Source organism: Entelurus aequoreus, linkage group LG11 (genome assembly GCF_033978785.1).
Source record: "Entelurus aequoreus isolate RoL-2023_Sb linkage group LG11, RoL_Eaeq_v1.1, whole genome shotgun sequence".
NCBI classification, from domain to species: domain Eukaryota; kingdom Metazoa; phylum Chordata; class Actinopteri; order Syngnathiformes; family Syngnathidae; genus Entelurus; species Entelurus aequoreus.
Genome location: NC_084741.1, coordinates 41,571,188 through 41,592,176, shown reverse-complemented (window position 1 = coordinate 41,592,176; position 20,989 = coordinate 41,571,188). Strand labels below are relative to the sequence as shown.

Below are 20,989 nucleotides of genomic sequence, written 5' to 3'. Positions count from 1 at the left end.
ATTCTATTGCACATTGTTGGTCAGCTTAATGGAGGCTGGGACAAATGATAATTTAAGGCGGTTAGATTTGCATAGTGGGACCCGGAGTCTTCTCCCTGATGGCAGGGTTCCATATTCAGGGAAGAGTGGGTGTTGTGAGTTGGAAATGATTTTCTTAGCTTTTTTCCTAACTGCCTGCTCATAGATGCTCTGTATAGGCTCATATTCTTTCCTCCCTACGATTTTCATTGCGGTTTTATGCATGCCGGCCAGTTTGCTTTTTAGCTTAACGGTTAGGTTGCCAAACCATGAGGTGATCCCGTATCTAATACTTGCGCCTCCTATCTCCCAATCGTAAAGAATCTTCTTTTTTAAAAAAAATCCTGATCCGTATACCCCAAGAATTTAATCACTTGTTTTTTGTCCCATTTCTGACTTTCCTGAATGTGTATTCAAAATCTGCCCATTTTAGCTATGTTAATTGCTAACAAACAAACACGCCCCAGTGATTAGATTACTTCCCAGCAGAGCTAATTCATTGAAGGATAAGTTCAATTGTTTGTCTGTCGCTTCCAAACAGGCTGCAAGAAGGTTAACTTTTTGCATCGGTCTCAGCACCTGAGCGAGTTTGTTCTACAGCGGAATCAATTAAAAGGAGAAAACCCTTTTTTTTTTAGCATCCACTATCTTTGTCTCTATGGGTGGAGGCAGGGCCGCTAGCATACACATACAGACAATATCAGCCTCAGTACGTAAACATAAGGTGACAGTAGAAATGATCTGCATCACACCCACAATCTAATCACTTGTTCTTTATCCCATTTCTGACTTTCCCTGAAAGTTTCGTTAAAATCTGCCAATAACTTTTTTAGTTATGTTGCTAACTAACTGACAGATGCTGGCGAATACATAACCTCCTGGCAGAGGACATTTAAGGATGCATGGGATATTTTGATAGATTTTGTACTAAAGACAATCCAATGAAAGTCCATATACTGTAAATGACTCACAAACAATTGGAATACTCTGCGTGCGGGGAGAAATGTTTTGATGAATTTAAAGGGGTAATGTTATGATTTTTTTATTACATATAATTCATTTTCTTGTGGTCTACATAACATGTAAAAGTGGATCTTTTTTTTTTCTTTGCTGAATGGATTATATTTTACAGACCATCTTTAAACTCCTTTCTGACTGTCTCTTTAAGGCAGTCATTCTCAAATAGTGGGGCGGGCCCCCTTTGGGGGGGTGTGGTGCGATGCCAAGGGGGGTGCGTGTGACCTTGTTTTTTTTTTCTGTACCAGAATATGATGAAGTGTATGTAGCACTTGGCGTCACGGTAACCACGGTGGGACACGAGTAAATAATGATGTGTTCTTTCCTTTAATTTTAATGAGCTTATAATGTTATGCAGAGGTATTGTTAGAACAATTTTATCCACAAATTATACTATTTACAGTCACGGTGGGGAGTGGGGGGGAGCGAAATATGTTCTTCTTCCAAGGGTGGTGCAACAGAAAATATTAGAGAAGCACTGCTTTAGGATATGCCGTTTTATTTGTCTTATTTACGTGCCTCCACTGAGACTGTGTCCTCTCCCTGTCAGCCATGTTGTAGTCTTTAGCGCTTTCACATGGAGTCTACTGACAGATATAAGTCAGAACTATACGCTACTTTGTATTCGAAATGTCACCAGCGGAGGATGCATGTCCATGTACGAGCCAGTCTGCCCCACAACAAGAGAATAGAGAAAAAGAAGGAGCTTATTGACTACAACGTGAAATATCAATCAATCAATCAATGTTTATTTATATAGCCCTAAATCACAAGTGTCTCAAAGGGCTGTACAAGCCACAACGACATCCTCGGTACAGAGCCCACATACGGGCAAGGAAAACTCACCCCAGTGGGACGTCAATGTGAATGACTATGAGAAACCTTGGAGAGGACCGCATATGTGGGTAACCCCCCCCTCCCCCCCCCCCCTCCCCCCTCTAGGGGAGACCGAAAGCAATGGATGTCGAGTGGGTCTGACATAATATTGTGAAAGTCCAACACATCAGCGAAAGTCCAGTCCATAGTGGGGCCAGCAGGAACCATCCCGAGCGGAGACGGGTCAGCAGCGTAGAGATGTCCCCATCCGATGCACAGGCTAGCGGTCCACCCCGGGTTGGGAGCAGAGTAGAGAAGAAAAGAAAAGAAACGGCAGATCAACTGGTCTAAAAAGGGAGTCTATTTAAAGGCTAGAGTATACAAATGAGTTTTAAGATGAGACTTAAATGCTTCTACTGAGGTAGCATCTCTAACTTTTACCGGGAGGGCATTCCATAGTATTGGAGCCCCAATAGAAAACGCTCTATAGCCCGCAGACTTTTTTTGGGCTCTGGGAATCACTAATAAGCCGGAGTTCTTTGAACGCAGTTTTCTTGCCGGGACATATGGTACAATACAATCGGCAAGATAGGCAGGAGTTTGACCGTGTAGTATTTTATACGTAAGTAGTAAAACCTTAAAGTCGCATCTTAGGTGCACAGGAAGCCAGTGCAAGTGAGCCAGTATAGGCGTAATATGATCAAACTTTCTTGTTTTTGTCAAAAGTCTAGCAGCCGCATTTTGTACCAACTGTAATCTTTTAATGCTAGACATAGGAAGGCCCGAAAATAAAATGTTACAGTAATCGAGACGAGATGTAACGAACGCATGGATAATGATCTCAGCATCGCTTGTGGACAAAATGGAACGAATTTTAGCGATATTACGGAGATGAAAGAAGGCCGTTTTAGTAACACTCTTAATGTGTGACTCAAACGAGAGAGTTGGGTCGAAGATAATACCCAGATTCTTTACCGAGTCGCCTTGTTTAATTGTTTGGTTGTCAAATGTTAAGGTGGTATTATTAAATAGATGTCGGTGTCTAGCAGGACCGATAATCAGCATTTCCGTTTTCTTAGCGTTGAGTTGCAAAAAGTTAGTGGACATCCATTGTTTAATTTCATTAAGACACGCCTCCAGCTGACTACAATCCGGCGTGTTGGTCAGCTTGTAGAGTTGAGTGTCATCAGCATAACAGTGAAAGCTAACACCGTATTTGCGTATGATGTCACCTAGCAGCAGCATGTAAATACTAAAGCGTGCAGGGCCAAGAACCGAACCCTGGGGAACTCCGCACGTTACCTTAACATAGTCCGAGGTCACATTGTTATGGGAGACACACTGCATCCTGTCAGTAAGATAAGAGTTAAACCAAGACAAGGCTAAGTCTGACATCCCAATACGCGTTTTGACACGCTCTAATAAAATATTATGATCAACAGTATCGAAAGCGGCGCTAAGATCAAGAAGCAGCAACATAGATGACGCATCAGAATCCATCGTTAGCAATAGATCATTAGTCATTTTTGCGAGGGCTGTCTCCGTAGAGTGATTTGCCCTGAAACCGGATTGAAAAGGTTCACAGAGATTGTTAGACGCTAAGTGTTCATTTAGCAGCTGTGCGACAATTTTTTCGAGGATTTTCGAGATAAACGGAAGGTGGGACACCGGCCGGTAGTTTACCAAGAGATCAGGATCGAGGTTAGGTCTTTTGAGTAGAGGATGAATAACCGCTTTTTTGAATGCTAGGGGAACAGTGCCAGAGGAAAGTGATAAGTTTATAATATTTAACACTGATGGACCTAATAATACAAAAAGCTCCTTGATAAGTTTCCCAGGAATTGGGTCAAGTAAACATGTTGTTTGTTTTGTCCCATTTACACATTTTAACAATTCCTCCAATGTTATTTCATCAAAGAGAGAGAAACTATTTTGGAGGGCAGTGTCCGTCGTGTATACAGTCATATCTGTGTTAATAGAACCCAGTTGTAGCTGAGATGCATTGTCTTTCATCTCTTTTCTAATGACTTCAATTTTCTTATTAAACAAATTCATAAAGTCATCTGCTGAGTGGGTGGAGCTACTGGGAGGAGTCCCTTGTTGGGTTAGCGATGCTACTGTACTAAACAAAAATTTAGGATCATTTTTGTTGAGGTGGATGAGATTTGAGTAATATTTAGCTTTAGCTGAGGTAAGCATGCGTTTATAAGTTATTAAACTATCACTCCATGCTTGATGGAAAACCTCAAGTTTAGTCGCACGCCATTTGCGTTCCAGCTTTCTACATGATAATTTCTGGGCTTTAGTTTCTTCTGTAAACCATGGGGTACGCCTTTTAGGGGCCCTTTTTAGCTTTAGCGGTGCTACACTATCAATGGTGTCGCGCAGGGCGTCGTTAAAGTTGTTAGTGAGGTTATCAATAGAGCCCACATAATTTGGGAATGGTGCCGTTACCGAAGGCAGTAGGTCAGTAAGAGTCGTCGTTGTGGCAGCATTAATGTTGCGGCTGCTATAGTAGTTATTATTATTATTATTAGTTTGTTGACAATGAGTCAGAACTTCGAATTTTATAAGGTAATGATCGGACATTACTTTAGTGTACGGGAGTATCGTAACTTTAGAGGTGGTGACACCCCTGACAAGCACTAGATCTATCGTATTACCGTTGCGATTCGTGGGTTCATTTATTATTTGTGTAAGACCACAGCTATCAATTATAGTCTGGAGCGCCACGCATGGAGGGTCCGATGGGGTATTCATATGGATATTAAAGTCCCTCATTATGATTATATTGTCGGCGTGCGTCACTAGATCAGCAACAAACTCTGAGAATTCACTGATGAAGTCCGAATAGGGCCCAGGGGGGCGGTAGATAACAGCCAAGTCGAGAGGTAGCGGTGTGACAAACCTCATAGTGAGCACCTCAAACGAGTTATATTTATTATTTAGGTTAGGTGTAAAATTATAGTTTTCATTGTATATTAGTGCGACACCCCCTCCCCTTTTAAGAGGACGGGCAACATGTGCATTCGTATAGTTAGGAGATGCCTCATTTAGCGCAAAAAAATCGTCTGGTTTGAGCCAGGTCTCGGTGAGACCAACGACGTCAAGTTTGTTGTCTCTAATGACCTCATTAACTAATAACGTTTTGGAAGATAATGATCTTATGTTTAAAAAGCCCATATTATAGGTAGTGGGCTGTTTTGAGGATTGTTTGTTGAAATTATCCGAGGTAGAAATATTAATAATGTTGCGTTTTTTATGCGTAATGCACTTTAAATAGTTTCGACCATATCTATGAATTGATACGACGGGAATTTTCAGATTGTTTGCTTGATGCTGCGATAAACTGAACGCATCATAGTTAGCCACCTCAGTACAATGTATGTCTGCCTCTGACACGGTCACAAAAGAAAAAACATTATGTGAGTTGTGTTTTATTCTAAGAGAATTGCTATGTGTGCAGGGATTATCCAGCCTGGCGCCGGCTAGTTCTAGTTTAAATGACTTCTTACCCGGACACTCCACGCTTCTTTGATGATTAGCCTTTGTTGTAAGCCCCGCTCGGCATCCCCGCTTCTGCTTCCGCTCACACCGCTTACGTCTCCTCCATTGACGGTTTCCGCTAGTACTTGACTCCGCTGCTACAAAGGCCGCTCGATGTAGCCCGCGAAGTATTCCCATGCTAGCGAGGAGGTCCACCGTACATGCATCTTTCAGTCTATAACGACCCGATCTATCCACATCCAAAATTGTCTGTCGGTCGTATGTGATCACAGAGTGTTCACGCTTTGAGCCAGCCATGAAATTGACAGAAATGACGGGTGTTTTTTGCCAAATCGCTCTACACTCCCAAGAGCGTCTTCTAGCTGCTGCATTTCAATGCGCCGCCATTTTGTCTGTCAATACAATGGCGGACTCACGCAATGCTCTTCGGGTAAACGTTAACCGTATATGGGTATATCTGCTGACGTCACCAATGGGGAAAAAACATCAAAAATTGGGCAAATTCTAAACGGCTCGTTTGAAGGAAGTATAAAGGAAGGTAAGATTGTTTTATAATTATATGTATTATAATAATAAGGGGCTTTATAGGCAGAATTGAACGGCTCCCATAAGCTCCAGTGTAAGCAGACTTTTGATCACATTTATTTATAATTTAGAAAGCATTAACAAAAAAATAACATCCATTGTAATGTCTTAGGATTGTGAATGATGGGCAAAATTCCAAAAAATCTGCAGTTCCCCTTTAAAAAAACAACTATCCAAACACCTCCAATTAGGGTTTTATATACATGATGTAAGTATATATGTAATGTAGTAATGGGCAAATTTATAATAACGTGATATTTATGTATTTTGATTATTTTAAAAAACACATGACGTTAGCTTTTTTTTATGAGAGCCTACAAACATAATAAAGCATCACATACTGTATAAGGTCTGCTGTCATTAGGATGCCGACTGCTAGGATGTTTATAAATTCCCATTTAGATGAAGAATGTCTCATAATCCACGCAAAGAAAAGGGCTAATGGGGCGGCGGGGACCAACCGTCTTTTCGTGTCGTTCTGGCCATTTCCAGGTCCTAAATGGCTGTCAAAGTGTACCAACTTGTCGGATTATACCCTCAGACATCTATTTTCTAAGTGAGAGCCATGATTTATGATGTACAATAAACTTCCAAGGAGCAGGGAAGCGAGGAAACAGCAGACTACCCGATGACGTAAACATAGGGACAGACAGTAGTGATCACGGCGCCGCTGTAAATAGTTTTTGTGCGTTAGCGCTTATATTTAAAAATATCACTAATACTTGGTTAATATTCAAGTCACGAAATGTAAATGTAATGTTTGCCGCTTTTTTAATAATTATTTATTGGATTTTATAGGCCGAATAGAGGAACAGCCTTTGACTTTAATTTACGTTTATTTAATATTTAGAATGCATTAAAAAATATCAATTTGTCATCATGTCTTTAATAATGATTGTGAACGATAGGCAAAATTCCTAAAAAAGGGCAGTTCTCCTTTGAGATTGGCAATAAAAGATAAAAAGAGCGTCAGACTTTGTCTTTTTCTGGACACTAAAATGCATTATATTACTTAATTTTGTTTTCACGTAGTAAAACCTAATTTTTACGGTGTGGTGGCTAATATGTTGCCGTGGCACACCGCCATAATCAAATACATTAGGGGAAACCCTGCATATCTCATTGGTAAGAAATGTATTTTATTAGCAAATGCCCGCTGATCGCACTTTGAACACCATTGCTCTAGCACTTGCAGTGGAGTGTCCATCACAGTAGCACTTACTAAAAGTTTGAAATGAACATGCACAAATACTTGTTTGAGGTAAAGTTCACGTCAAATGTACTGTTTAGTGTATTAATAAACATGTCTTGTCCTAAAAGTACCACAAAACACTGTGTGTGACACTTCCAACTGAAGTAAAGCTGTCTTAATTGATTTTTAACATCTTTAGGTGACTAGAGCCATCAGCCAGAAGATCCAAGGTGTTCAGCACCGAGCCAGAGCTGTTTTAAGTCTTGGAAACACCATCTTTTTTGATTTAATGGTATGTTTGCCACACGTCCTCACCGACTGAATGTACCTTATTTGAAAATAGGGAGATGCATTTAAAATCTTGTTGGCTTGAGGTTCGGGAGACTCACGTGCCCGGAATGAAAACAGTCATCAGTGAGTACAATGTTCCCACGCTGATTTTAAACACGGGAATGGGAGAACGAAACCCGGATCATCTAGACCTGTTGAAGGGGTTGAGTCAGGACAAAGGTACCCACTGCAGTCAGGCGGATCACTCATCCGGGTAAGGGACCTAATACTGAGTGTCAAGATCCAACAGTGTTACTGGACGGCCATTATTGTTTTACAAATCACATTAGGAACAAAGCTGAAGAACGAGTTCTGGTGGTGAAGAACCTTGATGGTGCCGCACCCCCAGATCCTCCCGAGTCTTTCCCGCAGCCTTCAGTTTGTGATATTGACGATGCAGACAAGAAGACTGATATCCACACCACTGATCTGAGGTTGCTTTGACTCGCTTTTTTCCCACATTATTACAATGCACATTAAATCATGTAAGCTAAAATGACAAGTTTTGGTTTTGCCCGTTCAGTGGAACAGAAAGTGGAACTGACACCAGAACACACCAAGCTTCTCATCTTAACCACAGCAGAGATGGTATGTCTTTTTAATGTTGTTAGCTTTTAGACTATGGCTCACAATGCCAAGATTTAAACATTTGTTTTATTGAATTTTTGACATATACAGTTCAGAAATACAATTAAACACATGTCAAATGTTATTTTTCCCTCAAACAAGTAACCCACAAAAATTATAAATAAAATAAAATGTAAAACAAAACAAAAAATGCAGATTTTTTACATACATTAACAGAAGTTAAACCTAATTAAAAACAAACAAAAAATACTATCGCACATTAACATGTATAGATAAGTAAAAGATCAAATAAAACTAAAAACACCAACATTGGTATTGCACACCAAAAAAAAAGGCCACATTAATCACTTAAGTGCGTCGTAAAGTCTTATGGCTGTGGGTAGAAAGGACCTGCGCTCGTGCTCTTTGCACTGTGGATGTAACAGTCTAATGCTATAGGAGCTACTCAGGGCCTCCACAGTTCAATGTTTGGGTGGATTGATGATGGATCTTTATTGTCGTTGCACAAGTACAACAACATTTCATTTTCAGCACAAACCCGTTCAAGATTAGACAAACAGTGTACAGGGAACAAAACAGTAACGGTAATGGGTCGCGGCCTATGGCGCCCCGTAAAAGGTGGGGAAAAGGTAGCAGCTGGGGTAGGATGAGAAAAAAAAAGTAAATCTCAGACTGGTCTCCTATTGGGGGGGCCCAGTCTGGAGTGACAAAAAAAACTTGATAGCAAAGCACATATACATATTACGACATACAATTAGAGACTTGCAACGAGGGATGAAGGGGCGGGCATCCAGGCCGAAGCTGCCACCCGCTAGGGAGGCTTCTCTGTTTTTTGTCATACCACGTGGGGTTAAGCGTCATAAGCGTGGAATGCTTGGTGGGGTATGTGTATGTGGGCTGTATTTTTTGTAGATGCATATGTGTGTGTAAGCCTGCAGCTTGTCTCTGTTCTGCGACCTTGGTGTTCCCGCAAATGCAATTGCGAAGCCAGTCAGTCCAACAAATGTCAACAAATAATTTCAGCGGCCAGTTGATCAATTCCATTGTTTAAATTTTAGAGAGCTGTGTTAAAAGTGGCAACAAGAAAGTTAGGACAAGGCAAAACAAAGAAGCAAACAGGAGAGATAAGGGAGAGGGAAAAGGGAACGTCCGCCTTCGATGAGTGCCAGTGATAGTATGATTGAGATATGGCAAACGGGGAAACTTGATTTTTATGTTAAATATTTCTTTTATTCCAAACAAAAAAGGGATGTCTTTGACGTAAGGGGATTGTATGCGATACCTAGAAGAGTTTTTATTTCTCTAATATCTATTTATTTAGTATTTTGTTCAATCCCAGACAGACTGTGACTTAGTTTAATAGCTTTGTAGATACCCTGAAACTTCATGATGACCTTTGTTGTGTTTTTGAAACTGCACCAATTTTGAATTGTTTTTTCAAAAATATTATTTGTGATATGTACATTTTCAAAATGTACTTGTTCTATTTTTGGCCAAAGTAAAACAAAAAAACAATCTTAAAGTCTCTTTATTTTTAAGTTATTATGCCATGATTTTACCAATCCTGCTCACTTGGGAATAGATTTTCCTCCATGCGGCCCCTAAGCTGAAATGCAATTGACTCCCCTGGTTCAACCCTCCAAAATTTGGTGGTGGAGGAAAACCGAGCTATCACTGAATCTCATCTCTGTCAAGTGAATTGTAACATTAATATTTAGTAACTTTGCAGTTTTAATGTTCAAGTCAAACAAGTTGATTTTCTGTCTGAGAAAGATGTGTGGTGTGAACATCTTCAGGCGTTCCTGATTGTGATGACAAAAGAGACAATCAGCAGATCCTCAGTTGTCCTGGAGACGACAACAATTATACTACAAAAAGGTGCAGTGACTTCACCCACACTTACCTCCTTCACACTTGGAAGATATTTGACGCTTCCATGTCGCTTCTCAGTCTGCACCCTCAGGTTCTGTGGTACCAGACGTCTGACTCGGTAACCGTCACGCTGAAGATGAGGAACCCGCAGAGTCAGCGCTGTGACTTTCATGCCGACCGTGTCGTGTACAGGTCTGTCCGGATGACGTCGCCAATCTTTGCCGGCTTAGTTCACGCATCACTCGGCAGTCAGTGGGGCTTTTTAGGCAGAGTGCTTTACACAGGAGGCAGCAGCTACATGTTTAACAGGGCTAACCATTGTATGAAAGGAGAGCTCACACAGAAGCCAGTGTCACCAGCACTGGGTAAACATGCTTCTCTTCACTAAAAATAGTACCTACAGAGACAGGAGTGTCCAAACTGTTTTTACAAAAAGCCACATGTAGGAAAAATTTAGAGGCCACATTGCTATTTTTCGCCTTTTACTTGCTGTTAAACACGCTAAAACCAATCCAGTGTAGTTTAGTTTCAGAATGAAACCGTGGACAGACTGATTTTGTAAATGGAGTTTTGCATCTACAAAGAGGACTGCAAGCATCAGAATCACAATCAGCTTTATTGGCCAAGTATGTTTTACATAATGTTTATTTTTTAAGTTAAAAATACTCGCACCTCTCAATAAATCTGATGATGCTAAAACTTGTTTAAATATTATCATAAATTACTGGTTCCCCATTTTAAAAAATACTGCAAAAACTTCCTTAGCCTTTAATTGGTCTCTTTGTCTTATTTAGAACTCTTGAAATAAAATAAATATTGCGCCATACTTTCATTTTTTAAGATGCGCAAACAATTAAAACTTTGCATTTAAAGAAAAAAAAATCATATTGCTTTGATGTCTTGTAACATTACAACTTTATTTCTTGGAGCCTTTTATTTTTTATTTTCAGCATAGCCCTGATTCTAATTTATCTTGAAAATTAAAAAAAGAGCTGCAGTCCTCAAATGGTTCTTAGACCACACTTTGGACACCCCTTCACTGGGGGATGTATTGTTATTTGTTATTTAGGTACATTCAAAACACAGTTAAGTCTCCTTTGAGCAGTATTGGAATGTGAACAGCATTCGTGCTACATAATCAATTGGTGAATACTTGGCGGTTGTCCAAAGCGGAGCATTTTAGATTAGTTAAAATTTACAACATACCAAACCTTGTTTATCTGCCTTTTTGTTTTTTAAAGAATTCATGTTTCAGCTAACATTTGCAAAGGTTGTACCACCAGATGTTTTCTTTTTTCTCTCCGTTTTGACCTCTCCATATCACAAGTGTGTAATAAAATGTTTATTCAAGCATTTTTTAGCATCAAATGATTATTACACAGACTGCACGCTACCATTTGAATCACATCTCAGATGACGGACTGTGTTGCTGGTTTTTGTAGCATGAGACAATGTCGTCTTCAAGCAAAAAGCTTGTATGCTGTATGTTTGTGCTGTGGTTTTCTGTGTAAGTTTTGACAAAATGTGAAGCCAAAAGGCATTAGACATAAAACTATCGCAATAATTCAATTTGGAGTGTATCGATCCGATATTGAGATTATGTCGGTCTCAGATGCAAGCAGTCTTGCAACGTGTTTACTTGTGCAAAGCTGTACAGCCAGTTAAATGCTTGTCTTCCAATGAGCACACGTGTTGTTTTTTGTTGTATTTTAGTCAAGTCATTTACAAAAAGTAAATATGGTAGCCTATAGGCTACGAGGAGCTGGCAGCTATGCAAATGTTAAGCACACAAGCTAGACATATGTAATATGTGTCTTTATTTGAACAATAGTGCAGTCTAAACACATGTCAATTGTAACAAGTAGCAAATAATTATAGTTAAATATTACTTACAGATATCAACTCTATTGTTTTGTTGTTGTTGTTTTTTTGTTTTTTTTTCAGAGATTGTTCTTGACCAGGGTTTCTAAATCGAAAAGTTTATAGTGAAGCAAATGTCTCCATAAAAAACATTGTAAATATGAATGATGGGTTCCGGCCTTGACAAAAGTCTGTATTTTAGTGAATGTTTGTACACTTTGAACACAGTATGTGCTATACAGTACTGTATATCAAACAAACAAGGGGGTATGGATCAACTATCTCTATTAACAAGCCACGACGACAAGCTTAACTGTTCTGTATGTGCTGCTCGGTTCCTTTGCTGCAAACGATCAGAAATCACAAAAATCCATTACTTTAACAATCATATTGCTACTATAATAAATATTTAGAAAAGTAAAATCCGCTTTTAATGTAATTGGCAAATGAGCAGCTGATGAGAGGAGAGAGACAAAGGAGCAGACATAAGGGGAGATAAGAGCAAGTTGGGGGCAGGAGCCGTGTTTGTGTGTGTGCTCTTGGAAGAGATGCCGCTTATTCTCCTCCACTGTGATATAAATCCGCTTTGGCACCTTTTTCCAGAAAACTAGTCTCATCAAAATTTTTAAACTTTGGTACAAAGTCTTCTTTCTTCAATCTTGTCAATACAGCAAGCACAAAATGGCTGGCAGGTGGGCACAAATTGAATGAATGAAGCGTTCGTACACAGACAAATGGTTCGCACGCAGAGGCTTACTCAGCTCGATCAAATAGTTCGTAAATCAAAACTTTCTCAGAGGGGTTGATAAATCGAGGTTTCATCGTACTGTATATTGACTGGTCACTAGATGTCCGTAACATGACATGGATGTTGTTTTAGCACCTATAGGGTGAATCTTCCAAAGTTTAATTAAAGATACTTATAACAGGAATACAGTCCTGCATTGAAGTCAACAAAATGTGCGACATTTCCCACCTAAGAAAAGGCTAAACCACTGAACAAAGTAGAGATTAGATAGTTTAGTGAGGTCCTCCGCTCAGGTGCAGCGCCGAGTAAACGTCAAAATTGACTAAATAGTTGGAAGTAGAAGTTTGAACAAAGTTTCAGTGTATGAACCTGCAAAAAGGATCATTACCTTTGCCAGAGGAGAGTTACACTTCTGGGGCGAGGCGGTCAGTCCCGGCACGCACCATGTCCATTTTCTGACGAGTGCCACAGGTGCGCACCACAGAATTCGGCCGCCCAGGGCCCAAGGTGGCATGGCGAGCCATGTGTCTGACGTCCCGACAAGCTTTGCATTCCCCGTGTAAAAACAATTTTATTAAAAGATGTGCACTACAGTGACAAGCTTGTTCAGTCCAAACAAACACAAGATGTGATTGTTGTAGAAATGTTTGAAAATTGTGTGTTTTCAGTGGCAGTGTGAATGAGCGTCGCTACAGCGTCCATTTGGACCTTCACGCCAACGTGGTGCCTGAGCGTTGCCGCTGGGAGCTCAAGTCCAACGAGCCCGTCCTCAGACTGACCAAACAGGAGCGGCACTCCTGGCCAACACTGCTCAAGAGCAAGGTTCACGTTTTATTCTGGTGTCACAATGCTTTCCAAGCGCTGTTAGCTTGACATTTTTCCTATTTGTTTTATTTCTCCACAGAACATTTTTGTGAGTTATGACATGGAGCACATGGAGGAAGAAAACGACGAGTCCCCACAAGGTAAGAACCAGAAAGCTTTAGCAAATAACATTTATAGTCTAAGCTAAGTAAGACCACGCCATACACACTTTTTGGCAGTTCTATTAGTACAAGGCTTTTTTTGGGTTTGCTCCCTTTTTTCTAATAACTTTGCACATGAATAATAGACTGTTTTCAGCCTGAAGTCACATTGCTAAGGTCTGCACAATGTTAATGTCTAAGGTGACAAGAAGTACAGTGTTACTTCGGCTTACAATTTCCCCAGCGCACAAATTCTTGGGAAACAACTCTCTCTCGGTTATTTATGCTCTAAGTTGCGATCAAAAATTCCAGTTTATTAGCATTCTTTCCACTAGTTGGTGAATGCCACTGTCAACCCCGTAAGATTCGTCCAAAACATGCAGTGTCTCACTCGATAGCTCCTTAGCTGATAGTCATAGCAAAACATAACTTTGTTTTTAAAACCATGGCAAGGAAGAAAGTGAGTGTAATGGATAGTGCTGAGAAGAAGCAGCAGATGATATTAGAAAAGAATAGATTAGCTTTACTGTCATTACACTTAGAAAAATACAACAATTAATTTTGAGTACAACCGTCCAAGAGCAGACACACAATATACAGTTACAGGGGTATACAGAACAAGGGTGGCGCCTTGGGATGGGAATCAAAAAACGGTTCTTTTTCAGAACCAGTTCCCAGTGTATCAGTTCTTTGGAATCGCTTGCTATTTTGTCTAGCGGTTCTCTAAATGGTTCATCCAGGCGGGGATGACGTCATTACGCAACATGCGTAGTGACGTCAGATCGCAATATAGCACGCTCGGTCGGAACAAGGACTAACATTCTACAAGAAAAGATTGCAATAGCACTACTTGTAATAATTATAAGGCTGCTATTTCATCACGAGGACAACTTTTTAGCTACTGTATATGCTGAAACATTTGAACACAAAGCATTCAATAATTATTAATGAAAGTTGTGTTTTTTAACCGCGCCGATCTCATCCCTGCAGCAGTAACGCTAGCACGTCATCTGAATACAACAGGTATTAACTCACCGCCTATAATGTTAGCGCTATTATTTGATAAATTGAAATGAATGCCTCCTCATTTAGATGAGCATGACGAGAAACAGATTCTGACTGGCTCCGAGGCGGGCGGTAGTCGCCTCAGTTCACGTCTGCCGCGAGACAAATGTCACAGAGCAACGACTAAGTTTGGGGTCAAAAGCTTTAATCTATTTGCCACAGTGACACTCCTAATTTTCGGTGGGTGTATGTTTAATTGTAGTCACAGAAAAGTTGCATGTTTCCCACCACCAGATTAAATATCAGTCTCTCAATTATAGAGGTGAAATTCAAAAAATAGAATATTGTGTAAAAGTCCATTCATGTCAGCAATTAACTTCCAATGTGAAACTAATATGTGATAACACTTTACATGCAAAGTGAGATATGTCAAGCCTTTATCATTTTGATGATCTTGGGTTACACATTTTAAAACCCCAATTGATTTTCAATTCAAGGTTTTCATGAACTGTAAGCCACATTCATTAATTATAACCAATAAAGGCTTGACATATACCACTTTGCATGTAATAAGTTAATATCACTTGTTAGCAAATGTTACATTAATGTGTAATTTTCACATGCTTTATTTTGTTAAATTCTACTGAATAATTGTATTTATTTATTTTTTTAAAGTACCTATTTTTTCTTCTATGCTACGTATTTGACCTCACTGTAGGCTTTGTGAGGTCCTGTTTCCTCTAAACCAAACAAAATTGAGGCTCATGCACCCTTTTTATTTCTCTTTCTTTCCGAATAAGAATCGATAAGAGAACCATTAAGGAACCGTATCATTAAGCAGAATCAAAAGTGAAATCGCAACCAGAAAAATCTTTTCAATTCCCATCCCTAGCCAGCTCCCACTAGGAAAAAAAAAAAATTAGTAAAAGGTAGCCATGGGAGGAGAAGAAAAAAAGCAGCTCCCAAACTAATTTCCTATGGAGTTAGAGACCAGGAAAAAACGTCAAGCAACAATAAGTACATGTTACGGCACACAAAAAAACTCAAGACTTGCAGGGGTTGGGGGGATTTCCGGTTCGAACCTGCTGCCATCAGGGCGCTGCTCCGTAAGCCATCATACCGCGAGGGGTTGAAGCGGCGTGGGGTGGGGGATTTGGGTATGTGTGCGTATCTGTGTGGTAGTGCATCGGTGTGTGTTTATTGAGTTAAAGAAAGAACGAGCATAGCACTGCTAGTCTGCACCACACTGAAGCAGAAAGAGGCGATAACGTCAGCCAAGGACGTTAGAATAATGTCTAAACTGTGGACATTTGTCAATGAAAATATGGTGAAGCGGCTGATGCTGTGATTGACGGAGAAGCACCTGGAAGGAGATACCTTAGTCCACTCTCCAAGGTAAATGCTGCACATTATTATTACATTATGTCATAAAAATACTGTAGCTGTTTGTAGTATTTTCTATTGTATTTCATGCAATATTTCTTATCGAGAAGTTTGGTTTTTTTCTGTCTAAAAGCATGTTAAAATAGTGGTCTGAATTAAATTTAATTCAATTCGTTTAAATGGAGAACATTGATTTGAGATTGGAATATTTTGTTTTACGAGCGCCATCACAGAACCAATTAAAGTCGTAAGCCGAGGTACCACTGTTTGTGAGTCTGTGTGATTGCAATGTCCGCAGTACTATTACTAGCCATTTGGCCACTTTGTCCGTCAGGTGAATTCTTTTTGGGGGAAACAGGAGACGCCTGCTGTGTCGACTCGGACAGCAGCACAGACAGCGACTGAACCTGTGCTCTCTGTCACGATTGACTGGACAGCATAAAATACTGCTCATACCCTTACACACACACACACACACACACATTGTGACTTGCTCATGACAGGTACAAATAATTATTTAATCCTCTGTTGATTTTGTAAATTTCAACCCCTCACAAATACCTGACAGTCCAGATTTCTTTGGTAGTAAATTTCAAAATATAGTATATATCAAATATAGTAGATACAGTTGGGGAAATAAGTATTTGATGTTTACCGCCACAGAAATATATAAACACTCCAGTTTTAAAGCAGGTTTATTGTAAACGAGCAGGAAAGAATGTACAACACAGTGGTACATCAACTTACAAGTAATTTGAGATACAAGCTGCTTTTTGTTATGCTTTAAGTTGCGAGCATACTTAGTTACGGGCACATACTTGGCCAATGAAGCTGATTCTGATTTTAACCGTCAGTAAATTTGTAACAGGGTTGTGCCGTTTAAGCAAAAAATAGTATATATATAGTTATACGGTGGTGAAATGTGTCCTCTGCATTTGACCCATCCCCTTGTTCACCCCCTGGGAGGTGAGGGGAGCAGTGGGCAGCATTTTTGGTGATTTAACCCCCAATTCCAACCCTCCCCTTGGTAGAAGATGGATGGATTGATGTATTTACACGCCGATGTTCATGCTTCGTGTACATACGTTTTTGATTGAACAGTTGAGAAAGGCTTTTGAGCGCCACTCGCAGATCGATACAACCATCGGAACTAAGAAAGTTAGTGCGAAGGAGAGGAAGCAGACTACCAAATCAGAGAAACCGACCAAAAAAATAAATCCCCAACGGTTAGCAGAGTATCCGGCAAGTCACCCCTGCCAAAGCATCAGTTAGATTTGCAAAGGCTGTGCAGCCAGCCACAAACATCCAAGTGACGGACATTTATCCATAAACATTGAGAAGCTGCAGATGCTGTGTTTGACGTGATTTAGTTTGTTCTGTCTAATCCTGACTCAACAAACTAGACAGACGATTTCTTAGTTCTCGCAACCCCTGGAATGATAGAATCTGCAGACTTGGAGGATGTTCATTCAGTTGTTTCATTTTGTAGAAAAAAAATCTGATTCTCAAATGGTAACTTTCTGGCTGTAACAAACACTGAAATAAATCAAGAAAATAAATTGTTAGTCGAAAATAGTTACATTTTTAGATCAAGCAAAGTGAAACAATTATGGATTAACTCAATTCTGAAGATAAATTATAGAATCGTGAAAAACATACGGAATAAACCCCTACAACACACCAGTAGTACTTTGTTGCTCCACCTTTGGCTTTTATAACAGCTTGCATTCTCTGAGGCACGGACTTTACGAGTGACAAACAGAACTCTTCATCAGTCTTGCTCCAACTTTCTCTCATTGCTCTTGTCAGATCAGCTTTGCAGGTTGGAGTCTTGTCATGAACTGTTTTCTTAAATTTCCACCACTTACAGTGCATCTGGAAAGTATTCACAGTGATTCCCTTTCTCCACATTACAGCCTTATTCCAAAATGGAAAACATGTCCTCAAAACTCTACACACGATACCCTATAATGACAATGTGAAAGTTTTTTTTTTAATTTTGCTAATTTATTAGAAATAGAAAATCACATGAACAAAACCCAAAACCAGTGAAGTTGGCATGTTGTGTAAATAAAAACAGAATACAATGATTTGTTGCCATCCATGCAACGTTATCATGGACACCCCTGCTTATTTCAGCAAGACAATGCCAAGCCACGTGTTACAACAGCGTGGCTTCGTAGTAAAAGAGTGCGGGTACTAGACTGGCCTGCCTGTAGTCCAGACTTGTCTCCCATTGAAATTGTGTGGCGCAATGTGAAGCGTAAAATACGACAGCGGAGACTCCAGACTGTTGAACAACTTAAGCTGTACATCAAGCAAGAATGGGAAATAATTCCACCTGAAAAGCTTCAAAAATGTGTCTCCTCAGTTCCCAAACGTTTACTGAGTGTTGTTAAAAGGAAAGGCCATGTTACACAATGGTAAAAATGCCCCTGTGCCCACTTTTTTGCAACGTGTTGCAGCCATGAAATTCTAAGTTAATTATTATTTGCAAAAAAAATTATGTTTCTCAGTTCGAACATTAACTATCTTGTCTTTGCAGTCTATTCAATTGAATATAAGTTGAAAAGGATTTGCAAATCATTGTATTCTGATTTTATTTACGATTTACACAATGTGCCAACTTCACTGGTTTTGTACATAAGTATTTAAAGCCTTTGCTCAATACTTCGTTGATGCACCTCAGGCAGCCATCTCAGCCTCAAGTCTTTTTGAATACGACGCTACAAGCTTGGCACACCTATTTTTGGGCAGTTTCGCTCATTCCTCTCTGCAGCACCTCTCATGCTCCATCAGGTTGGATGGTTGCTGCATTCATCTTTCCCTTTATCTTGACTAGTTTCCCAGTTCTTGCCGCTGAAAACCATCACCACAGCAAGATGCTGCCACCACCATGCTTCACTGTAGGGACGGTATTTTCCGGGTGAAGAGCGGTGCCTGGTTTCCTCCAAACATGACGCCTGGCATTCATGCCCAAGACTTCAATCTTTGTCTCATCAGACCAGAGAATTTTGTTTCTCATGGTCTGAGAGTCTTTCAGGTGCATTTTGGCAAACTTTTCACCAAGAAATGGCTTCGACCTGGCCACTCTACTATACAGGCCTAATCGGTGGATTGCTACAGAAATAAAGGTTTGCCTCTCTCCACAGAAGAATGCTGGCCCTCTGACCATTGGATTCTTGGTCACCTTCCTGTCTAGACTAAGATGAATGCAGCAATGCACAGAGACATCCTGGATGAAAACCAACACATCCCATCCTAACCTGATAGAGCGTTCTGTCTTGATGCTTTGAGGTTTTCCTTGGTCTACCAGTATGATTGCCCTTCTCTACCTTCCCACGTTGTTTGCACTTGGTCCACATTTTACAAAAATTTGAATGTGAACAATTCACATCTTTTGCAACATTTTACCTTCTCGAAGAAGTTTGGTAATCCTTTCCTTTGTTTCAATTGATAGCTATCGGGTTGTAGCCATGATTCATGTCAATCCACCTGCTGCAACAGCTCTCCAGGGTGTGGTTTTCACGCTGCTTTATTTGAAAAAAACAACAACCTGTTATTTATTTTCTCGATTTCATTTAGTGTTGCTAAAGCCAGAAAGTTGCCAATTGAAATGACTATAGATTTGTGTTGGGCTTTATGGCCACACAACCGCTCTTGTCAGGTTCCCAATCAAATACTTATTTCTCCCAATGTATCATTATTTTATTACTTTGTCTTTCTCCCTCTCTTAAAATAAATACTGGACTGTATTTGCAAAGGCCTTTCTTCACTCCTCTTTATTCATTGCTTAATCTTTGGCAGGCAATTATGTTCAAATTCAATACTTTTCCTTCTCACTTTTAAGATGCTCATGTGTTTGAGAGGCAGTGATTTGTGTTCATGTCACTCACTCTGGGGAGGCGTGGCTCGGTTGGTAGAGCGGCCGTGCCAGCAACTTAAGGGTTCCAGGTTCGATCCCCGCTTCCGTTTTCCTTGTCACTGTCGTTGTGTCCTTGGCCAAGACACCAGTGCCACCCACACTGGTTTAAGTGTAACTTAGATCATGGGGTTCACTATGTAAAGCGCCTTGAGTCACTAGAGAAAAGCGCTATATAAATATAAATCCCTTCATTCTGCTTTGATTCAGGAGTTACTGAGGGGAAATACTGTACATTAGTTTAGATACAGTACATGTTTGTGGTCACATGGCTGTCTTGTTTGGTTTGTTCTTTTTCGCTGCTTCTTTCATTTGAGGTGTTTTCCATGTGATCCACTATGAAAAAAATAAATATAAAAAGCAACAGTCTTACGACTCTTCTTCTCAATTGTACTTCAACACATACCTTGTCCAAACGTACTCTATATGTTTGTGCTGTTTTTGTAATGTCAAAGGAACATTTATGCTATTATGGTTTTAATGTTATTAACGTTTTATTATTGACATGAAGCCCCCCAACCACTCCAAATCTGTCTAAACTTGTTTTAAAACATTTGTGCAACATCTGTGCTTTTATGGTTTTAATATTAGTTTTATTGTTCAAATCTGTTTAAACTTGTTATAAACATTTTTGTTACATTTGTGCTTTTATAGTTTTATTGTTACAGTTTTAATGTCAATCTGTCCAAACGTGTTAAACATTTGTGCTACTTTTGTGTTTTTATAGTTTTAATATTATTAGTTTTATTGTCCAAATCTCTCTTAACTTGTTGTAAACATTTGTGCCTTTTATAGTTTTAATATCATTAGTTGTATTGTCCAAATCTCTCTAAACTTGTTATAAACATTTGTGCCTTTTATAGTTTTAATATTATTAGTTGTATTGTCCAAATCTCTAAACTTGTTATAAACATTTATGCCTTTATAGTTGTAACATTAGTTGTATTGTCCAAATCTCTCTAAACTTGTTATAAACATTTGTGCTACATTTGTGCTTTTATAGTTTTGATATTATTCCAGTTTTATTGTCCAAATCTCTCAACTTGTTATAAACATTTGTGCCTTTATAGTTTTAATATTAGTTTTATTGTCCAAATCTGTCTAAACTTGTTAAACATTTATGCTACATTTGTGATTTTATAGTTTTAATATTATTACAGTTTTATTGTCCAAATCTGTCT

At 39.6% G+C, this 20,989-nt stretch overlaps 1 protein-coding gene across 4 annotated transcripts in view; it reads left to right on the top strand.

Moving 5' to 3' along the window:
- tdrd12 (tudor domain containing 12) overlaps positions 1–20,177 on the top strand; it is a 45,087-nt gene extending 24,910 nt beyond the window's left edge. For 3 of the 4 annotated variants that reach the window (XM_062063291.1, XM_062063289.1, XM_062063292.1), the window contains 9 exons: positions 7,335–7,427; positions 7,510–7,679; positions 7,756–7,899; positions 7,989–8,053; positions 9,850–9,931; positions 10,004–10,117; positions 13,202–13,355; positions 13,438–13,498; positions 16,221–20,177. In XM_062063291.1, coding sequence (XP_061919275.1) covers positions 7,335–7,427; positions 7,510–7,679; positions 7,756–7,899; positions 7,989–8,053; positions 9,850–9,931; positions 10,004–10,117; positions 13,202–13,355; positions 13,438–13,498; positions 16,221–16,291 — 954 coding nt within the window. In that variant the 3' untranslated portion in view covers positions 16,292–20,177. The remainder of the gene's footprint in view (positions 1–7,334; positions 7,428–7,509; positions 7,680–7,755; positions 7,900–7,988; positions 8,054–9,849; positions 9,932–10,003; positions 10,118–13,201; positions 13,356–13,437; positions 13,499–16,220) is intronic. The other variant, XM_062063290.1, reaches the window with a different exon arrangement.
- The last annotated feature ends 812 nt before the right edge of the window (positions 20,178–20,989 follow it).